Source organism: Hyla sarda, chromosome 12, assembly GCF_029499605.1.
Source record: "Hyla sarda isolate aHylSar1 chromosome 12, aHylSar1.hap1, whole genome shotgun sequence".
Taxonomy (NCBI): Eukaryota; Metazoa; Chordata; class Amphibia; order Anura; family Hylidae; genus Hyla; species Hyla sarda.
In genome coordinates, this window is record NC_079200.1 from 53,674,258 (window position 1) to 53,700,316 (window position 26,059).

Consider the following 26,059-nt stretch of genomic DNA (forward strand, 5'->3'; position numbering starts at 1 on the left):
AAAAAAATCATTGTGCGACAAAATTGAAAAAACAAAAAACCACCATTTTGTTACTTTTGGGGGCTTCCGTTTCTACACAGTACACATGACACCTTATCTTTATTCTGTAGGTCCATACGGTTAAAATGATACCCTACTTATATAGGTTTGATTTTGTCGTACTTCTGGAAAAAATCATAACTACATGTAGGAAAATTTATACGTTTAAAATTGTCATCTTCTGACCCCTATAACTTTTTTATTTTTCTGCGTATGGGGCAGTTTGAGGGCTCATTTTTTGCGCCGTGATCTGTGATCCATTTTTGTATTGATAGGACTTATTGATTGCTTTTTTTTTTTCATGATATAAAAAGTGACCAAAAATTCACTATTTGGGACTTTGGAATTTTTTTGCCCGTACGCCATTGACCATGTGGTTTAATTAATGATATATTTTTATAATTCGGACATTTCTGCACGCGGCCATACCACATATGTTTATTTTTATGTACACTGTTTTTTTTTTTTTTATGGGAAAAGGAGGGTGATTCAAACTTTTATTAGGGAAGGGGTTAAATGATCTTTATTCACTTTTTTTTTTTGCAATGTTCTAGCTCCCATAGGGGCCTATAACACTGCAAACACTGATCTTTTACATTGATCAATGGTTTCTCATAGGAAACCATTGATCGATGATTTTGCCACTTGATTGCTCATGCCTGGATCTCAGGCACTGAGCAGTCATTCGGCGATCGGACACCAGGAGGCAAGGTAAGGGTCCCTGCTGTCTCACAGCTGTTCGGGATGCCGCGATTTTGCCGTGGACATCCTGAACAGCCCCCCTGAGCTAACCGGCAATGATTTACTTTCACTTTTGATGTGGCATTCAACTTTGAATGTCAAGTCTAAAGGGTTAATAGCGCCACGCGCTATTAGCCACGGGTCCCGGCCATTGTTAGAGGCCGGGTGCGACCCGCTATGACGCGGGGCCACGCCGTGGCCCTGCGTTATAGAATGGGAGCGGACTCATGACGTACCGGTACGTCACGGGTCCTTATCAGGTTAAGTGCCCATTTGGTGGTTATTGTGCAATCTCTTGCACCATCCACTATCTTGTTTCTATTAGGGCATGTTCTTTATGCCCTAAGATTTGCAATTTTCCATTTTGTTTTTTTTTAAGTACAGAAATAAAAACAGAAATAACCAATTCAAATCACTGTATCTTTTACAGGAAACCTTAGCGACGTTAAAAAACTGGGTAAAAGAGCTACGTCAGCATGGACCCCCTAACATAGTGGTGGCAATAGCCGGGAACAAATGTGACCTGAATGATGTCAGGTAAGTCACAGTGAGATTTAGAGGACACAGTAGATGTCAATCATAACCTCTGAGATCATTGGCCACGGCTTTTATTCTGCACTTGACAAATGGAAGTGGATTGATTGTTCCTATGTCAGTAAGGCCGGGCACACACATGTGATGTCAAACTAAACTAACACATTGGTCTGTTTCCATCTTTAAAGTAGAGTTAAAGGGGTACTCTGCCCCTAGACATCTTATAAAATGTCAGATCGCCGAGGTCCCGCTTCTGGGGACCCCCGGGATCTCAGCTGCGGCACCCCGCTATCATTACTGCTTAGAGCAGACTCGCTCCGTGCGTAATGACCAGCAATACAGGGGCCGGAGCATCGTGACGTCACGGCCTGCCCCCTTAATGCAAGTCTATGTGAGGGGGCTTCACGCCACGCCCCCTCCCATAGACTTGTATTGAGGGGGTGGGTCGTGACGTCACGAGGGGGCGGAGCCGTGACGTAACGATGCTCCGGCCCCTGTATTGTCCGTCATTACGCACGGAGCGAGTCTACTCTGTGCAGTAATGATAGCGGGGTGCCGCAGCTGAGATCCCGGGGGTCCCCAGCAGCAGGACCCCGGCGATCTGACATTTTATCCCCTATCCTTTGGATAGGGGATAAGATGTCTAGGGGCGGAGTACCCCTTTAACAGTGGCAGCAACCAAATTTATTCTTCTATTTTTTTTTTTTTTTTTTTAGAGAAGTGCTGGAAAAAGATGCCAAGGATTATGCTGACTCTATCAATGCTGTGTTTGTGGAGACAAGTGCTAAGAACGCCATCAACATCAATGAGCTCTTCCTAGAAATTAGTAAGTAGCTTAAGTGAACGGATGGGTTCTCAGTATAGATATGCATATTATTCCTCTGTATGGTGGTGTTGGAACTATATGCAGAATTTATCACAATGTGAACCCTCTCCTATTATCTATGGGCACAGAAACTTGCTTTGCAGCAAGATACATTAAGAATGTTATTATTATTATTTTTATTTTTTTTGCAGTGTCATTATAGCATTGTCCATATAGTAAAAGAAACCGGTGGCGCTATCATGTAAAATGTAGGTACAAAAAATCTGACAATTATATGAGGTTCCATAGGAGACGCTGAATGAATAAACACTTGGATTGTGCTGGTTATATGAGACATAATTATCATAAGATGTGTGCAAAGTTGAACAAAAGCCGCACTCACCCGCTGCATCGTGCTGAAGTTCGATGCTTTATTTCATAGCATATCCATAAAAAACAGGCTAGGATGTGGACGGAATCTAAGACAACATGTTTCACGCAATTAAGCGCTTTCATAGCATAGCCATAAAAAACAGCCTGGGATGTGGATGGAGGCTAAGACAACATGTTTCACGCAATTAAGCACTTTCATAGCATAACCATAAAAAACTGTCTGGGATGTGGATGGAGGCTAAGACAACATGTTTCACGCAATTAAGGGCTTTCTCAAGTCGTAAGACTTGAGAAAGTGCTTAATTGCGTGAAACATGTTGTCTCAGCCTCCGTCCACATCCCAGCTTGTTTTTTATGGATATGCTATGAAATAAAGCATCGAACTTCAGCACGATGCAGCTGGTGAGTGTGGATTTTGTTCAACTTTCAACATATCTTGTGATCATTATAGCATTGTTATTTCGTTGTACTTTACTAAAATCTGCTTAGTATGTCACCTGCCTTGGTTCCTCTCTGAAAACTAAGAGATCCAGTATCACTTTCCAGGTTAATCCAGAGATTACTATCACAGCACTGAGGTCCCTGGAATGAAGAAATATCAGTATTGATCCTTTTTCTTACCCCTTTAGGTAGACGAATACCCTCCAGTAACACCTGCGCCACAGCTGGGAGGGGATTCAAGCTTCGAAGACAATCCTCAGAGACTGATCATAGATGCTGTTGACCACACGTGTATGAACTGGTAGACAGGACTGTATGGTCGGGGAGCCTCCACCGGACTGATCACCACTATGCACACAGTGTGTACGCTTCCTCCGCTACAAGCTTTGCACAGACGATATCTACTTTAAAGGGAAAATGTTGCGCATACACCGTCCTTCTTATACTTTATTAGGTGTATTATTGCATAATACTCCTAGGCGTATACAGAATCTGTGTTCTTACCCTCTTCTTCAATTTTAACAATTTAACCCATGGTTTCCATGTATATCCTTTAGAAGGACATTGAGCTCCAATGGATTAGGAGATAATTACGGCCCGATAGTTCATCCGAATCTCTTAGGTCCGTTTATATAGGATATCTTTATAGAGGTGATTTGCATCTTATTTAATTTTCCTCCTCTCCGTTTGTAAGATCTCTGCTTGCTGTTAGTGAATGGCAACATTCACTGTTTACATCTAGAGACCGGAATCCGGTCCTGATCATGGGCATTGGCACGATTGCTCGCTGGCGCATATTCAAATGTGAGTTTTGCTGCAGATCTGCAGGTAATTCATGGCAGGATCTGCATATTTATAATGTAGTGTCTAATGCGGATTTCACCCTTTGCATTGTGGGAGGTAAAATCCACAGTAAAGTTCAATATATAGGACATATTCCAGATGTAAAGAATCTTCCACTGAGCGTGAATGGAGTTTTATAGTCCACATTCACTTGCATTGTACTGTAATTTTTTGCCGAACCTGCACTGAAACCTCACAACAAGTCTGCAGCATCTAAACATGCCCTCTACTCCAGGGTTTCACAACCAGTGTGCCTCCAGCTGTTGCAAAACTACAACTTCCAGCATGCCCAGACAGCCAAAGGCTGTCCGGGCATGCTGGAAGTTGTAGTTTTGCAACAGCTGGAGGCACAATGGTTGGGAAACAAAGCTCTAGTCTAACAAGCCACTGAACTATTACTATCACTATGCAGTAATAATGGCTTTGTTCACACTAGCGTCATGCTTCTGTATTAATACAGAAAGCATTAACAATGCTGATGGATGCTACCGCTTCAATCTGTCTCTCCATTGACGCCAGTGGGAAAAATATTAGAACACCAGGTAGAATAGTATAGCAGGCTACGCTATTTTACCTGCCAAGAAAAATAACTTGAATAAATCCGACAATTGTGCCAGAGGGAAAAAAAAATCCCATTGAGATCAATAGGGATGGAAATGTTATTTTGGAATAGAATAACTATTTAGTGTAAATGGAGCCTAACTGGGGGTTGTAAATAAGGCATGGTAGGGCTTCTCATTTAACTTCAATAATCCTCTCCATCTGCAAGATATAAACCTTTTTTTATTTATTTTTTTCCATATGCAAATGAGGCTTAAGTGCTTAGGGGCCGTCCCCTAGCAGGACAAGAGCCCAGATAAGTCCAGGCCATGTCTTCTTTATCTAGTGGCTGCCTGTCAAATAGAGGAGGCGGGTGAAAACAGACTTTGGGGTGGTGATAAAGAGGATTTAGCAGGACTTGGCTGGGCTCTTTCTTGCCGGGCTGGGGAATGCCCCCTGGGCACTTGAGCTTTGTTTACATATTATCAAAAAGGCTTATATCTCACCGATAGTAAGGTCTATTGAAATAAATAAAAAAAAGGCATGCCCAGAATCACGACAAGTATCTCTCTCTAGCCATGGCCTTCTTCACACCCCTGTTTTCCAGCTGACAGGTCCTTTTTACAATGTCTTTGAATCACAAATCCCAGCATGCTCTGACAGATGCACTACAGTCTGCACACTTTAGTATGTGGACAAAGTATAGTCCATTTTGTTTTATTTGTGGAAATACTTTAATTTCTTAAAGGAAATCTGGCACTAGTTTCATCCGCACTAACAAGCAAAGCTGGCTGGTAGTGCGGGTGACACTGTTTAAAATGATACCTACCGTGCCCGGATCTATTTTTTAAGAGCCGAGGCAAGTGCTCTCTATCACCCAAAGTGCAAAAGTGTCACACTAAAAAACGTGCACAAAGGATGCGGTCTATCGCTAAGCCCTTCTCCAACAGGAGTGAGGCCCCCCAACAAACCTACCCTTCACCTCCGGGCCAAAAGGCACCTGCAAGGATCCAGGTTCGATGCCCCTTTTCACCGAAGCTACTAAGGGGCCGAAAATGCTCCTGGCTTCAACCTAGGAGTTAACCAGGGTATCAGCCTAGGAGCTGTACACTGATGGCATCTTGACCGAAGCCAAGATGCCCAGGGGTTGCAGGGAGGTGAGGAACCTAATGGCCACACACACCTCCCCTAGACCTCCAGGAGGGACACCCAGAAGGGCTACCGCATCCTGACAATCCTGTGTACAAAGAAAAACACAGTGGCACAGTGACATACAAAAAAAGAATAAATAAGTGAATGAAGTGCAGATATACTGCCCGGTCATCCGGCCGGATCTATAAAAATTTCCCCCATCCTAGCCAGAAGGCCGGGATACCAAGGGTGAGTGCCAAAGGTGAAGAGTAATGGTGCAGTGCGTTCACTCAGTGAGTTATAACACCCAGTGAATTTCGGCACCTCAGGCTCACCACTCCCCGAGGCACAGAAGTACCTCGGCTCTACACCCCTCTACCTCATGGCGAGACCCGGAGGAAACCAGTCACATCAGGACAGCCGTCGAGCTGATTCCTCAGAACCAGCCCCGGAACGCCCCCCGGTACACCTGCTCCCTCCATGCAGCATCCATCCCACATCAATGGCCAAATCCTAAACCACTGATGAGAACAGATACTACACTTGATCTTAGCCAAAAGGCAGGATCTGATGCTACATTCCTGCAATATCGTTATTTTTCTGAATATGTGAATGAGCAGCCTGGAGCACGGGCAGGGGTACGATCATGGCCTTGGGTATGGTGACGTCATCATTTTTCTTCCAGGCTTATTAATATTCACTTCATTTACCGCTGTCTAAGTGCCTACTGTGCAAAGCAAAACGACAACTCCCAGCATGTCCGGCTGTCTGGGAACATCGCTGATGTCACAGTACCTCGGCCGCAATCGTTACACCGCCTGTGCCCCAGACTGCTCATTCACATATTCAGAAGAATAATAATATCGCCAGAACGCAGTGACAGATCCGGGCACGTAGATGTCATTTTAATCAGTGTCACCCGCACTACTGGCCAGTACCGCTGGTGCAGATTAAACTAGTGACAGATTTCCTTTAGGGTCTAGTCAGTATCCAGCGTAGATTTGATGCGCACAATTTGATGTAAAGGATTTTCTACTGTAAATTTCAATGCAAACCAAAAGACTAAACAAATCCTGCACAAAATCTGCGCAGGATACTGTACGTGTGAATAGACCCTTTAAGATCTTCTCTCATGAAGACAACCCCTGGGTGTATAGAATGCTATAGTAGGGGGTGATCTGCTTGACACCCTCCTCTACGAACCAGACTGGCACAACATATGTAAACAATCTTGACATATAAGTGGCCACCATGTAATACTATATTTGCCCCACATTAAATTTCAATAAGCTGTAGATATGAATAGTCAAAGGGCAGGAGGGAAAAGAGCACTGTATCTGTATAAAGGGGGACTGGAAAGTATTAGCAGTATGTTTGCAACACTCACGATCTCACGAAGTTTTGTGACCTCTTACAGGGAAGTATCACTCTCATTTGGGGACTCTGTTCCTCTTGTGTGCATATTTTAAGTGGTTTTATTTGACTACTTTCAATACTTACTTCTGTGTTGTTGAGATTTTGTAAAATTTCTAAGCTCTGCTATTCTTTTCAATTCTACTTGATCTATTTTCTTAATACATAAAGGGGGTGTCAGGTATAGGCTTCTGATTGTTGTGAAAAGGCTCCTCCAACAATAAGCAGAGGGTGTTCAGTTACATCTTTACCAGTGATCAGCTGCAATCTGTGGAGGAATCTAAAAGAAAGTATTCTATTTTCCAGCAGCGCCACCACAGGTTAATGAGTGATAATGTGAGTGATAACTAATATGGCTTCCAGCTCCCTTGTTTGTCCAATTGGTTTGCATTTACAGGATAAGCCATACATTTCTGGTATCCGCAGAGGCCATCTCTGGGGCCCACACCTATCTCTGCATCCAGGGTCCCCTGGCCCCCTCTAGATCAGATGTGACCGCCGGAGGTGGTTGAAAGCCAAAAACAGTTGAATGGGCTGTTTTACATAGAGGTTAGTTGGTGTTGCGTAAACAACAAAGCATTGGGAGCTACATTGTCCAGGCAGCTCCCGTCAATGGCTATTTTGTGAACAACATAACTCAGCCAATGCAACAGTTTTAGGCTTCCTGACCACCTTCAGAGGCTGAAACCAAGGTGTGGATCCTAGAGGTGGCACCTGCATCCATCAGATATTTCTTGGACATCCTGTGGTTATGCCATTAATGGCCCAGATGGGAGTCTCCCTGTAAGGTGCATATGCTTCAGTTTTAGGCACAATATACTGTTTTATAATGAAGTGGAGTGAAGTAGGATAAGGTTATATACAGTATGGGCAATTCTGCTGAATTTTGCACATTGCTTTGATCTAGTGGTGTTTGTGGAAGCGCAGTAAGTGAGAACCACTTTGATTCTCTATGTGGAGAACACTTCTTGTTGATATTTGCATTATGTCAGATTTTCTAGTCCTTTCCAGTCAGTCAGTGGACGCCAAGCCTTGCTGTGTGAAGGCCAGAGAATTCAGTAATTGTCACCTTTATTAATGTTTAACGCATTTGTATTTACACAAGATGTGTCATAGTTACTATGGCAGATGTAGACCAAATGGGTACTACGGTTACACAAAGGCTGCCATGGCAAACCCCTAGAAAACTCATGTAGATTTATCAAATAGATTTTCTTCCTTAGATTCAAGCAATCAGATAGTTCAGAAGTCTAGAGTCTGGCAGCAAGTATTCCGTTTCCCTGCGGCGCCACCAATGGGGAAATTAAACATTACACAGCCCAGTAGCATGGTCCACTGGAAAAAGAGCGATAGATGCTTATTGTCATTGAAGTAGATGAGGGTTGTGAGTAAAGGAGGCCATATACCTTCAGTAGCTGTCGGCCGAACATTCATTTGGCTAACAGCTCTCCCAATCTCACCGTTTACAGGTTTTCTCAATGGAGAGAGTGGGGGTAACCATTGCCACACAGTCCTGGCAGCAGCCTATTTCTGTGAGGCAGTTTAGATACAACGTGCCCCATCCTTCTTTCCTCTGACATGCTCTATTTTGGGGGAGGCTGAGGAGGCCCCCATAAACCTTGGCTGACTTTTGTATGGGAACCTTTAGGGAACCCCTCTGAAGTAACTTATAAAGTATTAGAATATAGGGATTTTAAAGGAGTAGTCTGGCACACACTTTTTCATTTTATCCCGTCCGGGCTGCAAAAGAAAAGAAAACACACTTTCTCTTACCTGCCAACGAGCCCCTGGAGCTCCGGTACACTCCGGTACAGGAGTTCGATCCCCGTGCTGTATTCTTCTTACTTCTTGTTAGCCCGGCACGTCACACGGAGCTTCAGCCTATCACTGGCCGAGGCAGGACATCGCTGCGGCCGGTGATGGGCTGAAGCTCCGTGTGATGTCCCGGGCTAACAGGAAGTAAGAAGAATACGGCCCGGGGACCGAACACCTGTACCGGAGCTCCAGGGGCTCGTTGGCAGGTAAGAGAAAGTGTGTTTTCTTTTATTTTGCAGCCCAGACGGGATAAAATGAAAAAAGTGCGCGCCGGACTACTCCTTTAAACCAGACACTATCTTTAATACATCTTCTATTATATAAAATTATGGATTATAGGAGATTGGGTTTTATAAATGGGACAATCCCTTTAAAGACCGTCATGAAGGCTCTCTAATTTGTTGTGGGTGGCTGGCACCATATTTATAGAATGGTTGGGATGTAGTACGTCACTTTTAAACGGTGTTTGGAGAGAGGAAGGCTTTTTTTGATGCACACATTGCCCACATTAATAGACTGCCAAGCCTAGGGAAATAAAGTTAAAAAAAAAATCAGCATGCCCGATCCTTCTCTTCCCAGACTATCTGTTGAGGGGTGAGCGTAGGGCAGTCATGAGGCCCCTACACAAATCTTAGTCACACCAAATTCAATAGGTTCAGCCCTCTTTTTTCTAATGTGCATGGGGGCCTTTAGTGTATAACTATGCTCCCACAATGCATTGCTCTCTTGGAGCAAGCGACCAGCAGAATTTTAATTTCAGTTTGAGACCTGAATGATATAGAAAACACCATGTAATCTGACATTGTTATAGGACTCTGTTCACATCTGCGTTGTGTACCAGTTCTGTTGTACAACAAAGACCACCAGCGTCTCACTGACCCCTTATATTTATGGTGGAGTCTGTCAGGTTCCCCCATGGTGTCACTGTTTTGTCACCTGAAAAGCAATGCATATAGGACAGAACTTTTGACAGATATAAACAGAGCCTAGGATTAAAAAAAAAAGTTGAGTTTTCCTTGACGAAACTTCTTCATAATTCCGAGTATACTAAGCACACCCCATTTTAAGTCAAGATGTAATAACCTCTTTATGTATATTCGTGAATATAACTAATAATTCTCAGCAACCATCTTCCATATTAGATAAAAACATATTTAAAAGTGGCCTCCTTGTTTATATTTTCCTTAGACACCATGTACAACACTAATTCACTGACATGTAGGTCACAGTTCAGGTAGTATAGAATGATGATGCAATTTCTATGGATTTTCCCTATATTTTTGTTATATAGATAAATAAGATAAATTTGTAACTACATTGTATGGTCAACTCACAGGTTGTGTTCATATGGCATTTTTTGCTAAACTACAGCAATGATTTTGTGAAAACCAAGATATGACCACAACACGTAAAGTGACCCTTAGGCTAAATTCATATATTGTAAAATGTACTTTTGTTTTTGACTTTAGGCACAGATTTTCGGTCTTGCCAAGAAAACAGGCATAAAATTCGGCCTTTCATTGTCAATTATGGTCGAATATACGCATGTAAAAAATGAAAGCGTCAGTACACTTAACATTGTGTGAACTTTGCCTTAGGCCGGTTTTAGACAAGTGTAATATGGTCACATTTCTCTGTCTCTATCCAATTATAGTTGTAATCACCTAAACTGAGAGAGTCATAGGGATCTGTTCAGATTACAAAAACATAGCTACTTTTGTCAAAAAACAGCACCATGCCTGTCCTCAGGTTGTTTGTGTGATATTACAACGTAAATTCATTCACTCGAATGCAACTGAGCCGCAATTACACATACAGCCTGAGAACAAGAGTGGTGCTGTTTCTAAAAGAAAGCAGCTATGTTTTTCTAATCCTGGATAATTCCTTTAAACCAATAGTCTGCCAGTGTTCAATGACTAGGTCTGCAAGGACTTGGCACCGTAAGGTCAGGTTCACACTGTAAATGTTGAATTTTTTTTATTGAATTACATTTTTAACTTGCAAATTCTGTTTTGCTTGGTGAACTCCAGTGCCTCTTAATGAATTCACTAACCAAAACAAAAAACACATGTGAAAGATGCACAGTGTAAACCCAGTCTAATACAAGTTGCGCTTGTCTCTATTGGCCTTACATTGATAACATAGAACTGTAATACTTTGAACATGCAATTCTATTTAATTAACCTCCTATAATCTGTCCTTTAGGCTCTGTTCACATTGTGTTTAAAGTGGTACTATGCCCCTAGACATCTTATCCCCTATCCAAAGGATAGGTGATAAGATGTCTGATTGCGGGGGTCCCACCGCTGGGGACTCCCGCGATCTCGGCTGCGGCACCCCAGACATCCTGTGCACGGAGCAAACTTTGCTTTGTGCCAGATGACTGGTGATGTGGGGTGGAGGCTCTTGACGTCACGGCCATGCCCCCTCAATGCAAGTCTATGGGAGAGGTCACCCCCCTCCCATAGACTTGCATTGATGGGGCTTGGCATGACGGCACGAGCGGTGCACTGGACGCTCTAAACGAATGCCGGGTGCAGCAGAGAGATCGCGGAGGGGGATAGGGGATAAGATGTCTAGGGGAGGTATACATGGAGAGGACTTGCAGACATATACCTTCAACAAAAGGCTCTGTATGGGCATACAGTGGTATATGTTGCCCATAGGCTCCCATTTTGAGAAAATGTATACTGCATGGACACTCTTTTTGTCCTCCGTAGGCTCGATAATGCTTCTTTAGTGCTAATGTCGAACATTTGCTTCAAACAAAGTGTAAACAGGGTCATACCTAGTCCCCTGCCTGTCCATCAGCTAGATTTATAATATTAAATGGCAAAGCTAAAAATATGTAATTTTTGTACTTCGGACTTGGGCTGGTACCAAGGGAAAATGTAACCATTGTATTGTGTTTTGTGCTAATCTTATTTTTCTTAATTTGTGTTATTAGCGTCTATTGTAAAGGGAAGAATTCAGCTTTTTGACTGCAAACTATTTTAATCGTCTCTGTTCTTTGCTGAAAACAGTAAAATAATTTCTAATAAAAAAAAAAAGCTCTTGTTTTTGTGAACTGTAACGTTTCTTACTGCTAGGGAACAATAAACGCATTTCCAAGTCTAAGCATAAATACAGTGAAACTCTGCTAATCTGCACCCTGTGTGGTTCAGAAACTCTAATAATCCAGCATGAAGTAACATGGTCCTGTGCTAACAGGACATAACCTGATACTCCATGGTCCAGAAGGGGGTCGGGGGTCGAACGGACTAGGGAAATGCCAGGGTCATTCCAGCGGTAAAACTGGAAAGATCTCTTTTTGTTTGGACATCTTTTGGCCTTCTCTCTGTTTATAGTATTTATAATTATTCTTACAATTGTTCGGAATTTTCGATAGTCCGATACCCAGGCAAGCCAAATTATTTGAAATATTACTACATCTCCTGACATATGTAACTGTGTGCTATATAGTTGCTTATGTCACCCATTCACTCCTAGTGAAAAATCTTACACCACACTGCACTCCAGTACGCTTTTGAATACAGTGCAATACAAGCCACTTGGTTGCATACTTCCTGAATGTGTGCCAAAAGGACACAATAGTCAGAGCTATTATAGTTGTCTATGGACAAGTTGAGCATAAACAACAAAATATAGCCTAATGGGTTAAAAAAAAATCGTTCCATTAATCCCTTAAGGACCAAGCCCATTTTTACCTTTAACCCCTTAAGGACCGAGGGTTTTTCCGTTTTTGCATTTTCATTTTTTCCCCCTTGCCTTTAAAAAATCATAACTCTTTCAATTTTGCATCTAAAAATCCATATGATGGCTTATTTTTTGCGCCACCAATTCTACTTTGTAATGACGTCAGTCATTTTGCCCACAAATCTATGGCGAAACGGGAAAAAAAATCATTGTGAGACAAAATTGAAAAAAAAAAACACGCAGTTTTGTAACATTTGGGGGCTTCCGTTTCTACGTAGTGCATTTTTCGGTAAAAATGACACCTTATTGTTATTCTGTAGGTCCATTCGATTAAAATGATACCCTACTTATAAAGGTTTGATTTTGTCGTACTTCTGGAAAAATCATAACTACATGCAGGAAAAAGAATACGTTTAAAATTGTCATCTTCTGACCCCTATTACTTTTTATAGCGGTACAATTTTTGCATTGATAGGACTTATTGATCATTTTTTCACGATATAAAAAGTGACCAAAAATGCACTATTTTGGACGTTGGAATTTTTTTGCGCGTACGCCATTGACCGTGCGGTTTAATTAACGATATATATTTTTATAATTCGGACATTTCCGCACGCGGCGATAACATATATGTTTATTTTTATTTACACTGTTTTGTTTTTTTTTATGGGAAAAGTGGGTTGATTCAAACTTTTAATGGGGAAGGGGTTAAATGATCTTTATTCACATTTTTTTGCAGTGTTATAGCTCCCATAGGGACCTATAACACTGCACACACTGATCTTTTACATTGATCACTGGTTTCTCATAGGAAACCAGTGATCGATGATTCTGCCGCTTGACTGCTCATGCCTGGATCTCAGGCACTGAGCAGTCATTCGGCGATCGGACAGCGAGGAGGCAGGTAGGGATCCTCCAGCTGTCCTGTAAGCTGTTCGGGATGCCGCGATTTCGCCGCGGCTATCCCGAACAGCTCCCTGAGCTAACCGGCATGCTTTCAGTTTCACTTTAGACTCGGCATTCAACTTTGAACGCCGCGTCTAAAGGGTTAATAGCGCGCGGCACCACGATCAATCCGGCCTTGGCCCCGCGTTATAGATCGGGAGCGGACACATGACGTACCGGTACGTCATGTGTCCTTAAGGGGTTAAAGGGGTACTCCGCCCATAGCATCTTATCCCCTATCCAAAGGATAGGGGATAAGATGTGAGATCGTGGGGTCCCGCTGCAGCACCCCGCTATCATTACTGCACAGAGCAAACTCGCTCTGTATGTAATAACCGGCGATACAGGGCCCGGAGTATCGTGACGTCACGGCCCGCCCCCACAATACATGTCTGTGACTGTCCAGAAATGCTGGGAGTTGTTGTTTCGTAACAGCTAGAGGCTCCGTTTTGGAAACACTGCTATAAGATACGTTTTGTATTATTTCTTATAAAAAGATGGATGATTATTATTATAATTTTTAATTTTTTTTTAACAAAATCAATATGCTTAAAAATGCCCTATTCTGACCCCTACCATTCTAATTTAGATGGGACTTTTTGATATTTTTGGTGTTTTTTTTTAATTTTTTTTCTACTTTACACCATTCACCAAACAGGATCAATAATGTTATATTTTAATAGGAGCAATACCAAATATGTTTGTTTTGTTTTTATGTTTGAAAAAAGATAAAATGGGGGGTGGTCCAGATTTTTTTAATGTGGAGCTTTTTTATATTCTTTTTCAGACTTACAACCCTGACAACACAGGGCATACATGTATATCCTTTTCGCTGTCCGGGTGCAAAGCTGAACATGCATCAGCTGCATAAAGTTGATTGCCGCATCTATAAATGTTAAAAATGCATTGCTGGTCTTATAGAGGGGCAATCGGCACATATGCAATGTAATATGCATATGACAGCCAGAAGGCCCTCACCTGCTTCCTTGCCATTCTCTTGTCGATCTTCTCCAGGCTGCTTCAGCAGGTTTTCATACAAAATAGGTTACTGAATGCCTTGAAAAACATGTGTAAACAGTAAACCACAATATGAGACAATGTGGAGAAGCAAGCCACGCAGGCAAAGAATGTGTTCTACAAAGAGATAGGCAAGACAAGTAGCAGAATGCAGCAGTACTAAATAGGCCATTTCGAAAAATCAATCCACACTACCCAGATAACAGTACAGCCAGCAAAAGGTGGGAGATCAGTGAGTCCAAAGAAATGAAAAAACTACTTGAAAACATCTTGATGGTGCAAAATAGAAGTCAAGGACTTGATGTACATGCTTACTACATGAGGTCAGGTGAGACGATCAAGATAATGTACATGTATACCGCCACACAGGCATGGAGCAGAACTTGGAAAATATTGTTAAACTCCTGAAACACCAATAGAGCACTGCAGAAACCAAAGGGCATGCTGAAGGCTGTCTTCCACTTGCCACTCTCTTGGTTATGGATCAGGTTATATGGGTCCTGTGCATGTCCAACTTGGTGAAGAACTTGGCTCCATGAATTCAATCCCAAAGCTCAGAGGATACTAGTTATTGACAGTCAACAGTCTATGCAGGGTCGCAGAGATCAAACCTTTTTGTGGAGAAAGAACTCCGCTCTGACCAGCAAAGAGGATGCAAATGTAACCAGGGTAGACCATGGATGAAAGGATCATCTGGCACGATATAAATGGAGATCCTTGGAGAGTGGAGAACTCCAGATACAAAGCTCAGAGGGATAGTTACATACTGGATAGGCTTCGGGAGTGCCTGTCCTTACCACCGGGTGCCACCAGAATTGGCTTATACAAGTGGAAAGAGCTGGTACAGGACTAGCAAAGATTGATAAAGTTGCCAGCTGATTCAGAGCCAAGGAATCCAGTTACAGAGTTGCAAATTCTATAGATAAAAGTCACAGACAACAAAATAAAGAGTCTGCACCTATTCAGATATTTAAAGGGGTGCTCCGGGGAAGTTAAGAAAAATAAAAATGCCCCAAAGCCACCACAATTCCTGTTCTGTGTCCCCTCTCCCCATGTGGTTTTGGCAGCTCCTGGGGCCCCTGTTGTCTCCTAAATATTATTTTTCCTTGTTTGCAGCCCAGACTACAACTCCCAGAAGTCAGTGCAGCTCTGTGTAATGGCTGCCAGCCAATTGCTTTCACTATCTGTGTGCATGCTGTATTGCTCTCAGCAGCACACACTGTACAGGTGTTTTCTTTCAGACTATCCTTCTAAATCATGCTATGCTCTGAATGGCAGCAGTCAGTGATTAGATCTACAGCGGGCAAAGAGCAGCATTATGTGCTGAGTTGTGACTGAGAATCTTCACTGGGATTCTTTGCTGGCACACATGGAGGGGAGGTGTGGCTGTGAAGACAGAAATTGCGTGGTGCTTGTCTTCCAGGAGGGTGGAAGCTAGTCTCATTGAGGAGTTTGCACAAAGACAAGCAGGATCTGAATATGACGTCTTTCTCTTACTCCCTGCATGTGAGTGACAGCTGAAAGAGAGAATCTGCTCTATATAGCTAATGAATGATATATAGACAAATAAATAGGTTGGTGAGAGGGAAAGGATAGGCTATGGGTTTAGTTCACCGGAGTACTCCTTTAAGGATACCATCTGTGGTGTCCATTCAAAAATTACAAATATTGTTATTACAGTCTATCTTTCATATTTTTCCTATACTCTATATAACATTAACCCCCTAAGGACACAAACCATTTTGGCCTTAAATGTGCCTTGTCATTAAAACAAATTTTTGCACTTCATATGGTAAATAAAAATTTTTTTTCTAATGTACTTGGTTAAAAAAAATGACACTTTCTATGTTTTATTTGGGTTTAAAAAAAGCTGTCTCCCTACTTGTCCAGTGCACATTTCCCCCCTATCTCTTGCACAGACTTTGGACTCTTGCTGGCCTGGCAGAAGTCCAAAATCAGAAAATGCAGTCTGGAGTGCTGAAGGGGGGATGTGCATCTGGGCTGTGTGTAGCAGAATAAGGGAGGAAGTTCTCCCCTGTATGGCTTCAGATGATGTCACAAAAGCTGGGTAACGCCCCTTCCCAGTCTGTGAATCTGACTGAGCAGAAAATACAGAGCAATAGCAAGGTAGAAAACTAACAAATAATAAAAATAAAGGCAGAGGGTTTATCATGATGGGGGCAGTGAACTGGGAGGATTATAAAATTTAGAGTGGTACTCCGGTGGAAATTTTTTTTTTTTATATCAACTGGTGCCAAAAAGTTAAACAGATTTGTAAATTACTTATATTTAAAAATCTTAATCCTTCCAGTACTTATCAGCTACTGTATATGAAAGATAAAGTTATTTTCTTTTTGAATTCCTTTTCTGTCTGTCCACATTGCTCTCTGCTGACACCTCTGTCCATGTCAGGAACTCTCTAGAGCAGCAATTCCCCATAGCAAACCTCTCCTGCTCTGAACAGTTCCTGACATAGGTGGTGTCAGCAGAGACAGAGGTGTCAGCAGAGAGCACTGTGGTCAGACAGAAAAGAAATTCAGAAAGAAAAGAACTTCCTCTGTATGATATAGCAGCTGATAAGTACTGGAAGGATTAAGATTTTTAAATAGAAGTAATTTACAAATACTTGCCTCTGACACTGAAAGCGCCAGTGAGGGCGAGGAAGACCCCATACTTCTTTTGTCTTCGTCGCTCTCCTCATCATCTAGTGATAATGAGCCCCCAAGTAGGCGGAGACGCTGCTGTGGGAGTCCAGAAACCCCCCCATTTAACTGACCCCTGCCCCATACTAGTACTAGCAACCCTGCCACTCGTGCTAATATGCCGGCCCACCAGGCAAGTCCCCCCGATACACTTTACCGGTGAACCTGTCTGGAGTGCCCCATAGAACTTTGAGCCTGTGATTCCTGGGTTTGTTGGCAACTCAGAAATCAAAATTGACATTGCTGGCTTTACTGAAATTGACTTTTAGTTATTTTTTCAGTAAAGACTTTGTCAACCTGATGATGGAACTGACGAACCTGTACGCCCATTTTGGCTAGGCCCAATGGATGGCAGCTGTGAATGCTGCCGAAATGAGGACGCTTTGGGGCCTTGTGCTGTATATGGGCCTAGTCAAAAAACCTAATGTCAGGCAATATTGGAGTGGGGACGTCCTCTACCAGACCTCACTCTACAGTATGGCCATGACACAGGAACGTTTTGAGGCCATACGGAAATGCCTGCATTACGCTGATAATGCAGCATGTCCCCCCCAAGGTGATCCTGCCTATGACCGCCTGTACAAAATCAGGCCGGTCATGAATCACTTTTGAACTACAATAAAAGACAAGCGCTCTGTAGTGTGATACCATGGATGGCAAGATAATTAAAAACCAGGGATGACTGATGCTCACCAATGGTAGTTGTACTGTCCACATAAAACTATGATGTCAGCATGAGATGATCAAGCAGGCGGGACCCTGTAGCGGCTCCTGGCAAACAAGAAACAGATCCAACAGGCACATCTAGAAAAGATCATCAGTATCAGGATCAAGCAAGGCGCTGGGTCTCCACAAAGGTTAAAAGGATTTATTACCCATAATGCAACGTATTTCATGGTAACTCTACTTCATCAGGCATGTTGGGAACAGGGAAGGCTAATGGTATTTATACCACACCATTAACACTTACATAAGACACATAAAAGTATACAAATATAAAAAATACACAAAATATACAAAAAATACAAATATACATTAAAAAAAACACATGGAAACACAGGATGTGCAGTATAAAAATACAGAACAAGAACCGCCATATGCTAACGAGCATTTCAATAATTTCATTCAAACTGCTCAGAAAAAGCGTGTCCAATGTAAATATCCAAAAGGATTCTCTATTGATCAATTTTTTAAATCTATTTTGAACGCGTGGTGGTATGATTTCAATGATAGATAAATCCAAAACATCAAAGTTATCATCATGTTTTAATGCTAAATGACGGGACACGCTATGTAGCATATAGCGGTTCTTGGAATTTGATCGGTGTTTATTCAAGCGGGACTGTCTGAACAGTGTGGCCAACATATTGAAGACCACATGAATATGAAACCAGGTAAACTGCATACATACTGTCACAATTGCCAAATACATCAATAGAAAACATTTTTTTAGAGGAAGTGGAGATAAAGGAATATTTTGTATGTCCAATTAAGGAACAACACTTACATCTCATTTTATTACATGGGGATGTACCATTCTCTACAATATCTTTAGCATTAGTTCTACTACTAGGATTATTATCTTTTAGCCTGCTTGTAGCAATTACATTTCGCAGATTCATAGATCTGCGAAATGTGACACCAGGCTGGGTAGGAAGGAGGTCACCCAAAATCGGGTCATTCTTCAGGATCGACCAATGTATTTGTTTAATGTCATTAGAAGAACAGTCAAAATTAGTAATAAAGTTATGTCTATAGTCCATTTTTTTTAACTTTTTTCGTTCTTACTTTTTTTTAACAGGGTTTGTGGTTTAAGATATACCAAATCCGACTGTTGTTTATTTTTGACTTTATTAAAAGCCCTTTTCAAGGAAACGATCATATAAAATACGGGACTATTTAGTAAAGTCATCATAATTTTTGCAAATTTTACAGATCCGCAAATATTGCCCATTGGGCACATTGCGGATCCATTTAGGATAGTGCAAGCTATTAACCCCTTAAAGGGGTATTCCGCCCCTAGACATCTTATGCCCTATCCAGGGATAGGGGATAAGATGTCAGATCGCCGCGGTCTCGCTGCTGGGGACCCCCGGGATCCCCGCTGCGGCGCCGCGCTATCATTACAGCACAGAGCGAGTTCGCTCTGTGCGTAATGACGGGCGATACGGGGGACGGAGCAGTGTGACGTCATGGGGCCGCCCCTCGTGACATCACGGCCTGTCCCCTTAATGCAAGTCTATGGGAGGGGGCGTGACGACCGCCACGCCCCCTCCCATAGACTTGTATTGAAAGGGGCGGGCCGTGACGTAACGATGCTCCGGCCCCTGTACCGCCCATCATTACGTGCAGAGCGAACTCGCTCTTTGCTGTAATGATAGCGCGGTGCCGCAGCGGGGATTCCAGGGGTCCCCAGCAGCGGGACCGTGGCGATCTGACATCTTATCCCCTATCCTTTGGATAGGGGATAAGATGTCTAGGGGTGGAATAGCCCTTTAAGGACCAGGACATTTTACACCTTAGGACCAGAGCGTTTTTTGCTTTTAGTTATCATTCTGATTCCGAGATTGCTTTTCCATAACATATTCTACTTTAACATAGTGGTAAAATTTTGTGGTAACTTGCATCCTTTCTTGGTGAAAAATCCCAAAATTTGATGAAAAATTAGAAAATTTTGCTTTTTTCTGACTTTGAAGCTTTCTGCTTGTAAGGAAAATGGATATTCCCCCCAAAAATGTTTTTATTCACATTTCCAATATGTCTACTTTATGTTTGAATTGTAAAATTTACGTGTTTTTACTTTTGGAAGACACCAGAGAGCTTCAAAGTTCAGCAGCAATTTTCCAATTTTTCACAAAATTTTCAAACTCACTATTTTTCAGGGACCAGTTCAGGTTTGAAGTGGATTTGAAGGGTCTTCATATTAGAAATACCCCACAAATGACCCCATTATAAAAACTGCACCCCCCAAAGTATTCAAAATGACAGTCAGTCAGCATTTTAACCCTTTAGGTGTTTCACAGGAATAGCAGCAAATCTTCATTTTTTACACTCGCATGTTCTTGTAAACCCAATTTTTGAATTTTTACAAGGGGTAAAAGGAGAAAATGTATACTTATATTTGTAGCCCAATTTCTCTCGAGTAAGCACATACCTCATATGTCTATGTAAATTGTTCGGCAGGCGCAGTAGAGGGCTCAGAAGCGAAGGAGCGACAAGGGGATTTTGGAGAGTACGTTTTTCAGAAATGGTTTTTGTGGGGCATGTTGCATTTAGGAAGCCCCTATGGTGCCAGAACAGAAAAAAAAAAAAAAAAAAAACACATGCCATACCATTTTGGAAACTAGACCCCTTGAGGAACGTAACAAGGAATAAAGTGAGCCTGAATACCCCACAGGGGTTTCATGACTTTTGCATATGTAACAAAAATATATTTTTTTTCACTAAAATGTGTGTTTCCCCCCAAATTTCACATTTTTGCAAGGGTAAATAGCAGAAAATACCCCCCAAAATTTGTAACCCCATCTCTTCTGAGTATGGAGGTACCCCATAAGTTGGCCTGAAGTGCACTACGGGTAAACTACAATGCTCAGAAGAGGAGGAGCGCCATTGAGCTTTTGGAAAGAGAATTCGTTTGGAATGGTAGTCTGGGGCCATGTGCATTTACAAAGCCCCCCGTGGTGCCAAAACAGTGGACCCCCCACATGTGACCCTATTTTGGAAACTACACCCCTCACAGAATTTAATAAGTGGTGCAGTGAGCATTTACACCCCACTGGCGTTTGACAGATCTTTGGAACAGTGGGCTGTGCAAATGGGAAATTAATTTTTTTATTTTCACGGATCACTGTTCCAAAAATCTGTCAGACACCTGTGGGGCATAAATGCTCACTGTAGCCCTTATTACATTCCGTGAGGGGTGTAGTTTCCAAAATGGGGTCACATGTGGGTATTTTTTTTTTTTGCGTTTATGTCAGAACCGCTGTAAAATCAGCCACCCCTGTGCAAATCACCTATTTAGATCTCAAATGTACATAGTGCGCTCTCACTCCTGAGCCTTATTGTGCGTCCGTAGAACATTTTACGCCCACATCTGGGGTAATTCCGTACATTTTCCGTAAATTTGGAGGTCTTTTTTTGCTTTTACCGCTTGTGAAAATAAAAAGTATGGGGCAACACCAGCATGTTAGTGTAAAAAATTAAAAAACATTTATTCCAACAGGCTGGTAAAGACCCCAACTTTTCCTTTTCATAACGGGGTAAAAGGATAAAAAGCCCCCCAAATTTGTAGTGCAATTTCTCCCGAGTACGGAAATACCCCATATGTGGCCCTAAACTGTTTCCTTGAAATACGACAGGGCTCCGAAGTGAGAGAGCGCCATGAGCATTTGAGGACTTCATAGGGATTGCATAGGGGTGGACATAGGGGGATTTTACGCCAGTGATTCCCAAACAGGGTGCCTCCAGCTGTTGCTAAATTCCCAGCATGCCTGGACAGTCAGTGGCTGTCCGGAAATGCTGGGAGTTGTTGTTTTGCAACAGCTGGAGGCCGTTTTGGAAACACTGCCGTACGATACGTTTTTCATTTTTATTGGGGGGGACAGTGTAAGGGGTGTATATATAGGATGTTACTCTTTATTATGTGTTAGTGTAGTGTAGTGTAGTGTTTTTAGGGTACATTCACACTGGCGGGCGTTTACAGTGAGTTTACCGCTAGGAGTTTGTGCTGCGGCGACAAATTTGCCGCAGCCCAAACTTGAAGCAGAAAACTAACTGTCAAACTGACTGTGTGAATGTACCCTGTACATTCACATGGGGGGGGACCTCCAGCTGTTTCAAAACTACAACTCCCAGCATGTACTGACAGACCGTGCATGCTGGAAGTTGTACTTTTGCAACAGCTGGAGGCACACTGGTTGGAAAATATTCAGTTACCTAACTCAGTATTTTCCAACCAGTGTGCCTCCAGCTGTTGCATAACTTCAACTCCCAGCATGTAATGATCGCCGAAAGGCATGCTGGGAGATGTAGTTATGCAACAGCTAGAGGTACGCAACTACAACTCCCAGCATGCAGAGACAGCTGTTTGCTGTTTAGGCATGCTGGGATTTGCAGTTTTGCAACATCTGGAGAGCTATAGTTTAGAGACCACTGCACAGAGGTCTCCAAACTGTGGACCTCTAGATGTTGCAAAACTATAAATCCCAGCATGCCCGGACAGCAAACTGCTGTGTGGGCATGCTATCAGTTGTAGTTTTGCAAGATCTGGAGGTGCACAGTATAGCGATCACTGTGCAGTGGTCTCAAACTGTAGACCTCCAGCTGTTGCAAAACTGCAAATCCCAGCATGCCTTAAAAGCTCTCCGGGCATGCTGGGAGTTGTAGTTTTGCAACATCTGGAGGGTTACAGTTTGAGGGCCAATATAGTGGTCTCATATAGAACAAAAAGTCCCAGCACTCACCAAGTTGCAAGCTAATTTGCATTTATTGTACACAGGGAAACAGGACGCGTTTCTGCAAAGCCTTCCTCTGCTGTCTGTGACAGCAGAGGACGGTTTTGCCGAAACGCGCATACGAGGGTATACGAGGGTCGAGATTCCCATAATGAACCCCCAGAATGTCCCCACATTCTGGGTGTCAGCGGGAAGTTCGTGTGGGACCTGTTGCACCCACTACTGGATAAGGGTTACCACCTTTACTTGGATAACTTTTATACTAGTATCCCTCTTTTCAAATCCCTTGCCGCAAGATCTACGTCTGCTTGTGGGACCGTGCAGAAAAATCTGAGAGGCCTCCCGACCGTCCAGGCGCTAATCCCCAGGGGTGAGACCCATGCCTTTGCCAGTGAAAACCTGTTGCTGGTCAGGTATAAGGAAAAGAGGGATGTCCTTATGCTGACCACAATTCATGGTAATGGCCGCTCCCCTGTCACTGTGTGAGGTACCGCGGCACCGGTCCTCATGCCTCATTGTATCGTGGACTACAATCAGTATATGGAGGGAGTTGATCTCTCTGATCAAGTCCTCAAGCCATATAACGCCCTGTTCAAAACCCGGGCATGGTACAAAAAAGTTGCTATCTATATGGTCCAGGTTGCCATGTACAAAGCATTTGTACTGTCCCAGACAGTAAAGGGAGATTTCTAAAGTTCTAGGAGGTGCTCAGGGGGGAGTGGCCCTGAGCATGTCCAGAACGAGAGGTGCCAGGATCGAAATTCTGGAAAGAAGAGACAATCCCAGAAAAAATGCAGGGTTTTTCACAGGAGGGGGATAAGAAAGGACACTTGTTTGTTATAAGCCACCAAACATAATGGAAGAGGAAGAAGATCAATAAATGAAGCAAATAAACAAGGCAGCAAATCAGAATGAGGTGATAATAATGGGGGACTTTAACTTTCCTGATATAAACTGGGAGACTGAGACCTGTGACCTCATAAAGGAAACAGGTTTCTGACTATAGCTAAAGACAATTATCTGTCCCAAATGGTGCAGGGCCCGACCAGAGGGGGCGCCCTACTAGACTTAATATTACCAACAGACCTAATGTGCAAGTAGAAGGACACCTAGGAAATAGTGATCATAATATAATACATTATAACTTGTTCTTCAATAAATGAATCTCTCAAGGGGCCACAAAAACAATGAAATTTAGGAAAGCAAAGTTCGATCAACTCAGAGAAGCCCTTAACAATATAAAATGGGATAATGTCCTCAAAAATATGAATATTGACAATAAATGGGAGACTTATAGGAATATCTTAAATTCTCACTGTAAGATGCATACCCTATGGGAATAAAATGGTCAGAAATAAAAGAAAACCAATATGGATGAATAAAAATGTTAATAAATGGCAAAAATAAATCATTTAAACTACTAAAACAGGATGGCAGAGAAGAAGCATTAAAAAGCTATAAAGAAAAAGTTAAAATATGTTAAATACAGATAAAAGCCGCAAAAATAGAGACAGAAAGACTCATTGCCAAAGAGAGTAAAACTAACCCCAAAATGTTATTTAACTATATAAATAGCAAAAAGTTCAAAAATGAAAGTGTTGGCCCTTTAAAAAATGATGAGTAAGAAATTATAGACGGGGATCAGGAAAAAGCAAATATATTAAACAAATTCTTCTCCACTGTATTCACCGAGGAAAATGAAATGCCAGGTGAAATACAGTGAGATGAGGTAAACTCCCCAGTACAGGTCACCTGTCTAATCCAGGAAGAAGTACAGTACCGCCTACAAAAATCAAAATAGACAAATCACCAGGTCCAGATGGAATTCACCCCCAAGTTCTAAAGGAATTAAGTATTGTAATAGATAGACCTCTATTTTTAATATTCAGGGACTCTATAGTAACAGGGACTGTTCCCCAGGACTGGCGCATGGCAAATTTGGTGCCAATATTTAAAAAGGGGACAAAAGGTGACCTGGGAAAGGCCTGTTAATTTAACCTCCGTTGTATGGAAATATTTTGAGGGTTTTCTAAGAGATGCTATTTTGGAGTATATTGATAAAAATAAATGCATGACCCCATATCAGCATGGCTTTATGAGGGATCGGTCCTGTCAAACTAACCTGATCACCTGCAATGAGGAGGTGAGTTCCAGACTGGACCAGGGGCAATCGCTGGATGTCGTATATCTGGATTTTTCAAAAGCATTTGATACGGTTCCACATAAAAGATTGGTGCATAAAATGAGAAGGATTGGGCTGGCGGAGTATGTGTGTGGGTAAGTAACTGGCTCAGTGATAGGAAACAGAGGGTGGTTATTAATGGTACTTATTCTGATTGGGTGACAGTTACTAGTGGGGTACCACAGGGGTCAGTCTTGGGTCCTGTTCTATTTAATATATTTATTAATTACCTTGTAGAGGGGTTGAATAGTAAAGTAGCAATCTTTGCAGATGATACTAAACTCTGTAAAGCGGTAAACACTATAGAGGACAGTGCATTGTTACAAATGGATCTGGATAGTTTGGAGGTTTGGGCTGAGAAGTGGCAGATGAGGTTCAACACTGATAAATGTAAGGTAATACACCTGGGGAGGAAAAATCCGGGAGGGGTTTATATATTAAATGGGAGAACACTTGGGACAACTGATGTGGAAAAGGACTTAGGGGTCTTAGTTAATAGTAAATGTAGCTGTAGTGAACATTGTCGGGCGGCTGCTGTCAAGGCAAATAAAATCATGGGCTGCATCAATAGGGGCATAGATGCCCACAACAAGGAAATAATTCTACCGCTGTATAAATCACTAGTCAGACCACTCATGGAATACTGTGTACAGTACTGGGCATCAGTGTACAAGAAAGATATAGTGGAGTTGGAGAGGGTTCAAAGACGGGCAACCAGAGTAATACGGGGAATGGGAGGACTACAGTACCCAGAAAGATTATCAGAATTAGGGTTATTTAGTTTAGAAAAAACAAGGCTTAGGGGAGACCTAATAACTATGTGTAAATATATCAGGGGACAGTACAGAGATCTCTCCCATGATCTATTTATACCCAGGACTGTATCTATAACAAGGGGGCATCCTCTACGTCTAGAGGTAAGAAGGGCTCTTTACTGTAAGAGCAGTGAGACTGTGGAATTCTCTCCCGGAGGAGTTGGTCATGGTGAACTCTGTAGTTCCAAAGGGGTCTGGATGCATTTTTGGAGAATAACAACATTGATGGTTATGTATATTAGATTTATAGGAACAGAACGTTGATCCAGGGATTTATTCTGATGCCATATTTGGAGTCGGGAAGGAATTTTTACCTCTAGTATGAGGGTTTTTTGCCTTCCCCTGGATCAACTCAGTAGGGACTCATTAGGGATATAGGTTGAACTAGATGGACTATGAACTATGTTTCTATGTTACTCAGTGCAAAACTTGCCCTGATCATCCGGGCCTCTGCATTAAAAACTGCTTCAGGGAGTATCACACTTTCATGGGGTACTACCCCATTTTAATTGCTCTTGATTTGACCCCAATGTACCTGTCCACAGTAAATTGTC

General features: G+C 42.4%; 1 protein-coding gene across 1 annotated transcript in view; it reads left to right on the forward strand.

Moving 5' to 3' along the window:
• Positions 1 to 8,619, forward strand: part of RAB22A (RAB22A, member RAS oncogene family) — a 38,497-nt gene extending 29,878 nt beyond the window's left edge. The window contains exons 5-7 of the mRNA XM_056548008.1: positions 1,211 to 1,317; positions 2,031 to 2,140; positions 3,142 to 8,619. Coding sequence (XP_056403983.1) covers positions 1,211 to 1,317; positions 2,031 to 2,140; positions 3,142 to 3,236 — 312 coding nt within the window. The 3' untranslated portion in view covers positions 3,237 to 8,619. The remainder of the gene's footprint in view (positions 1 to 1,210; positions 1,318 to 2,030; positions 2,141 to 3,141) is intronic.
• Positions 8,620 to 26,059: the final 17,440 nt, after the last annotated feature.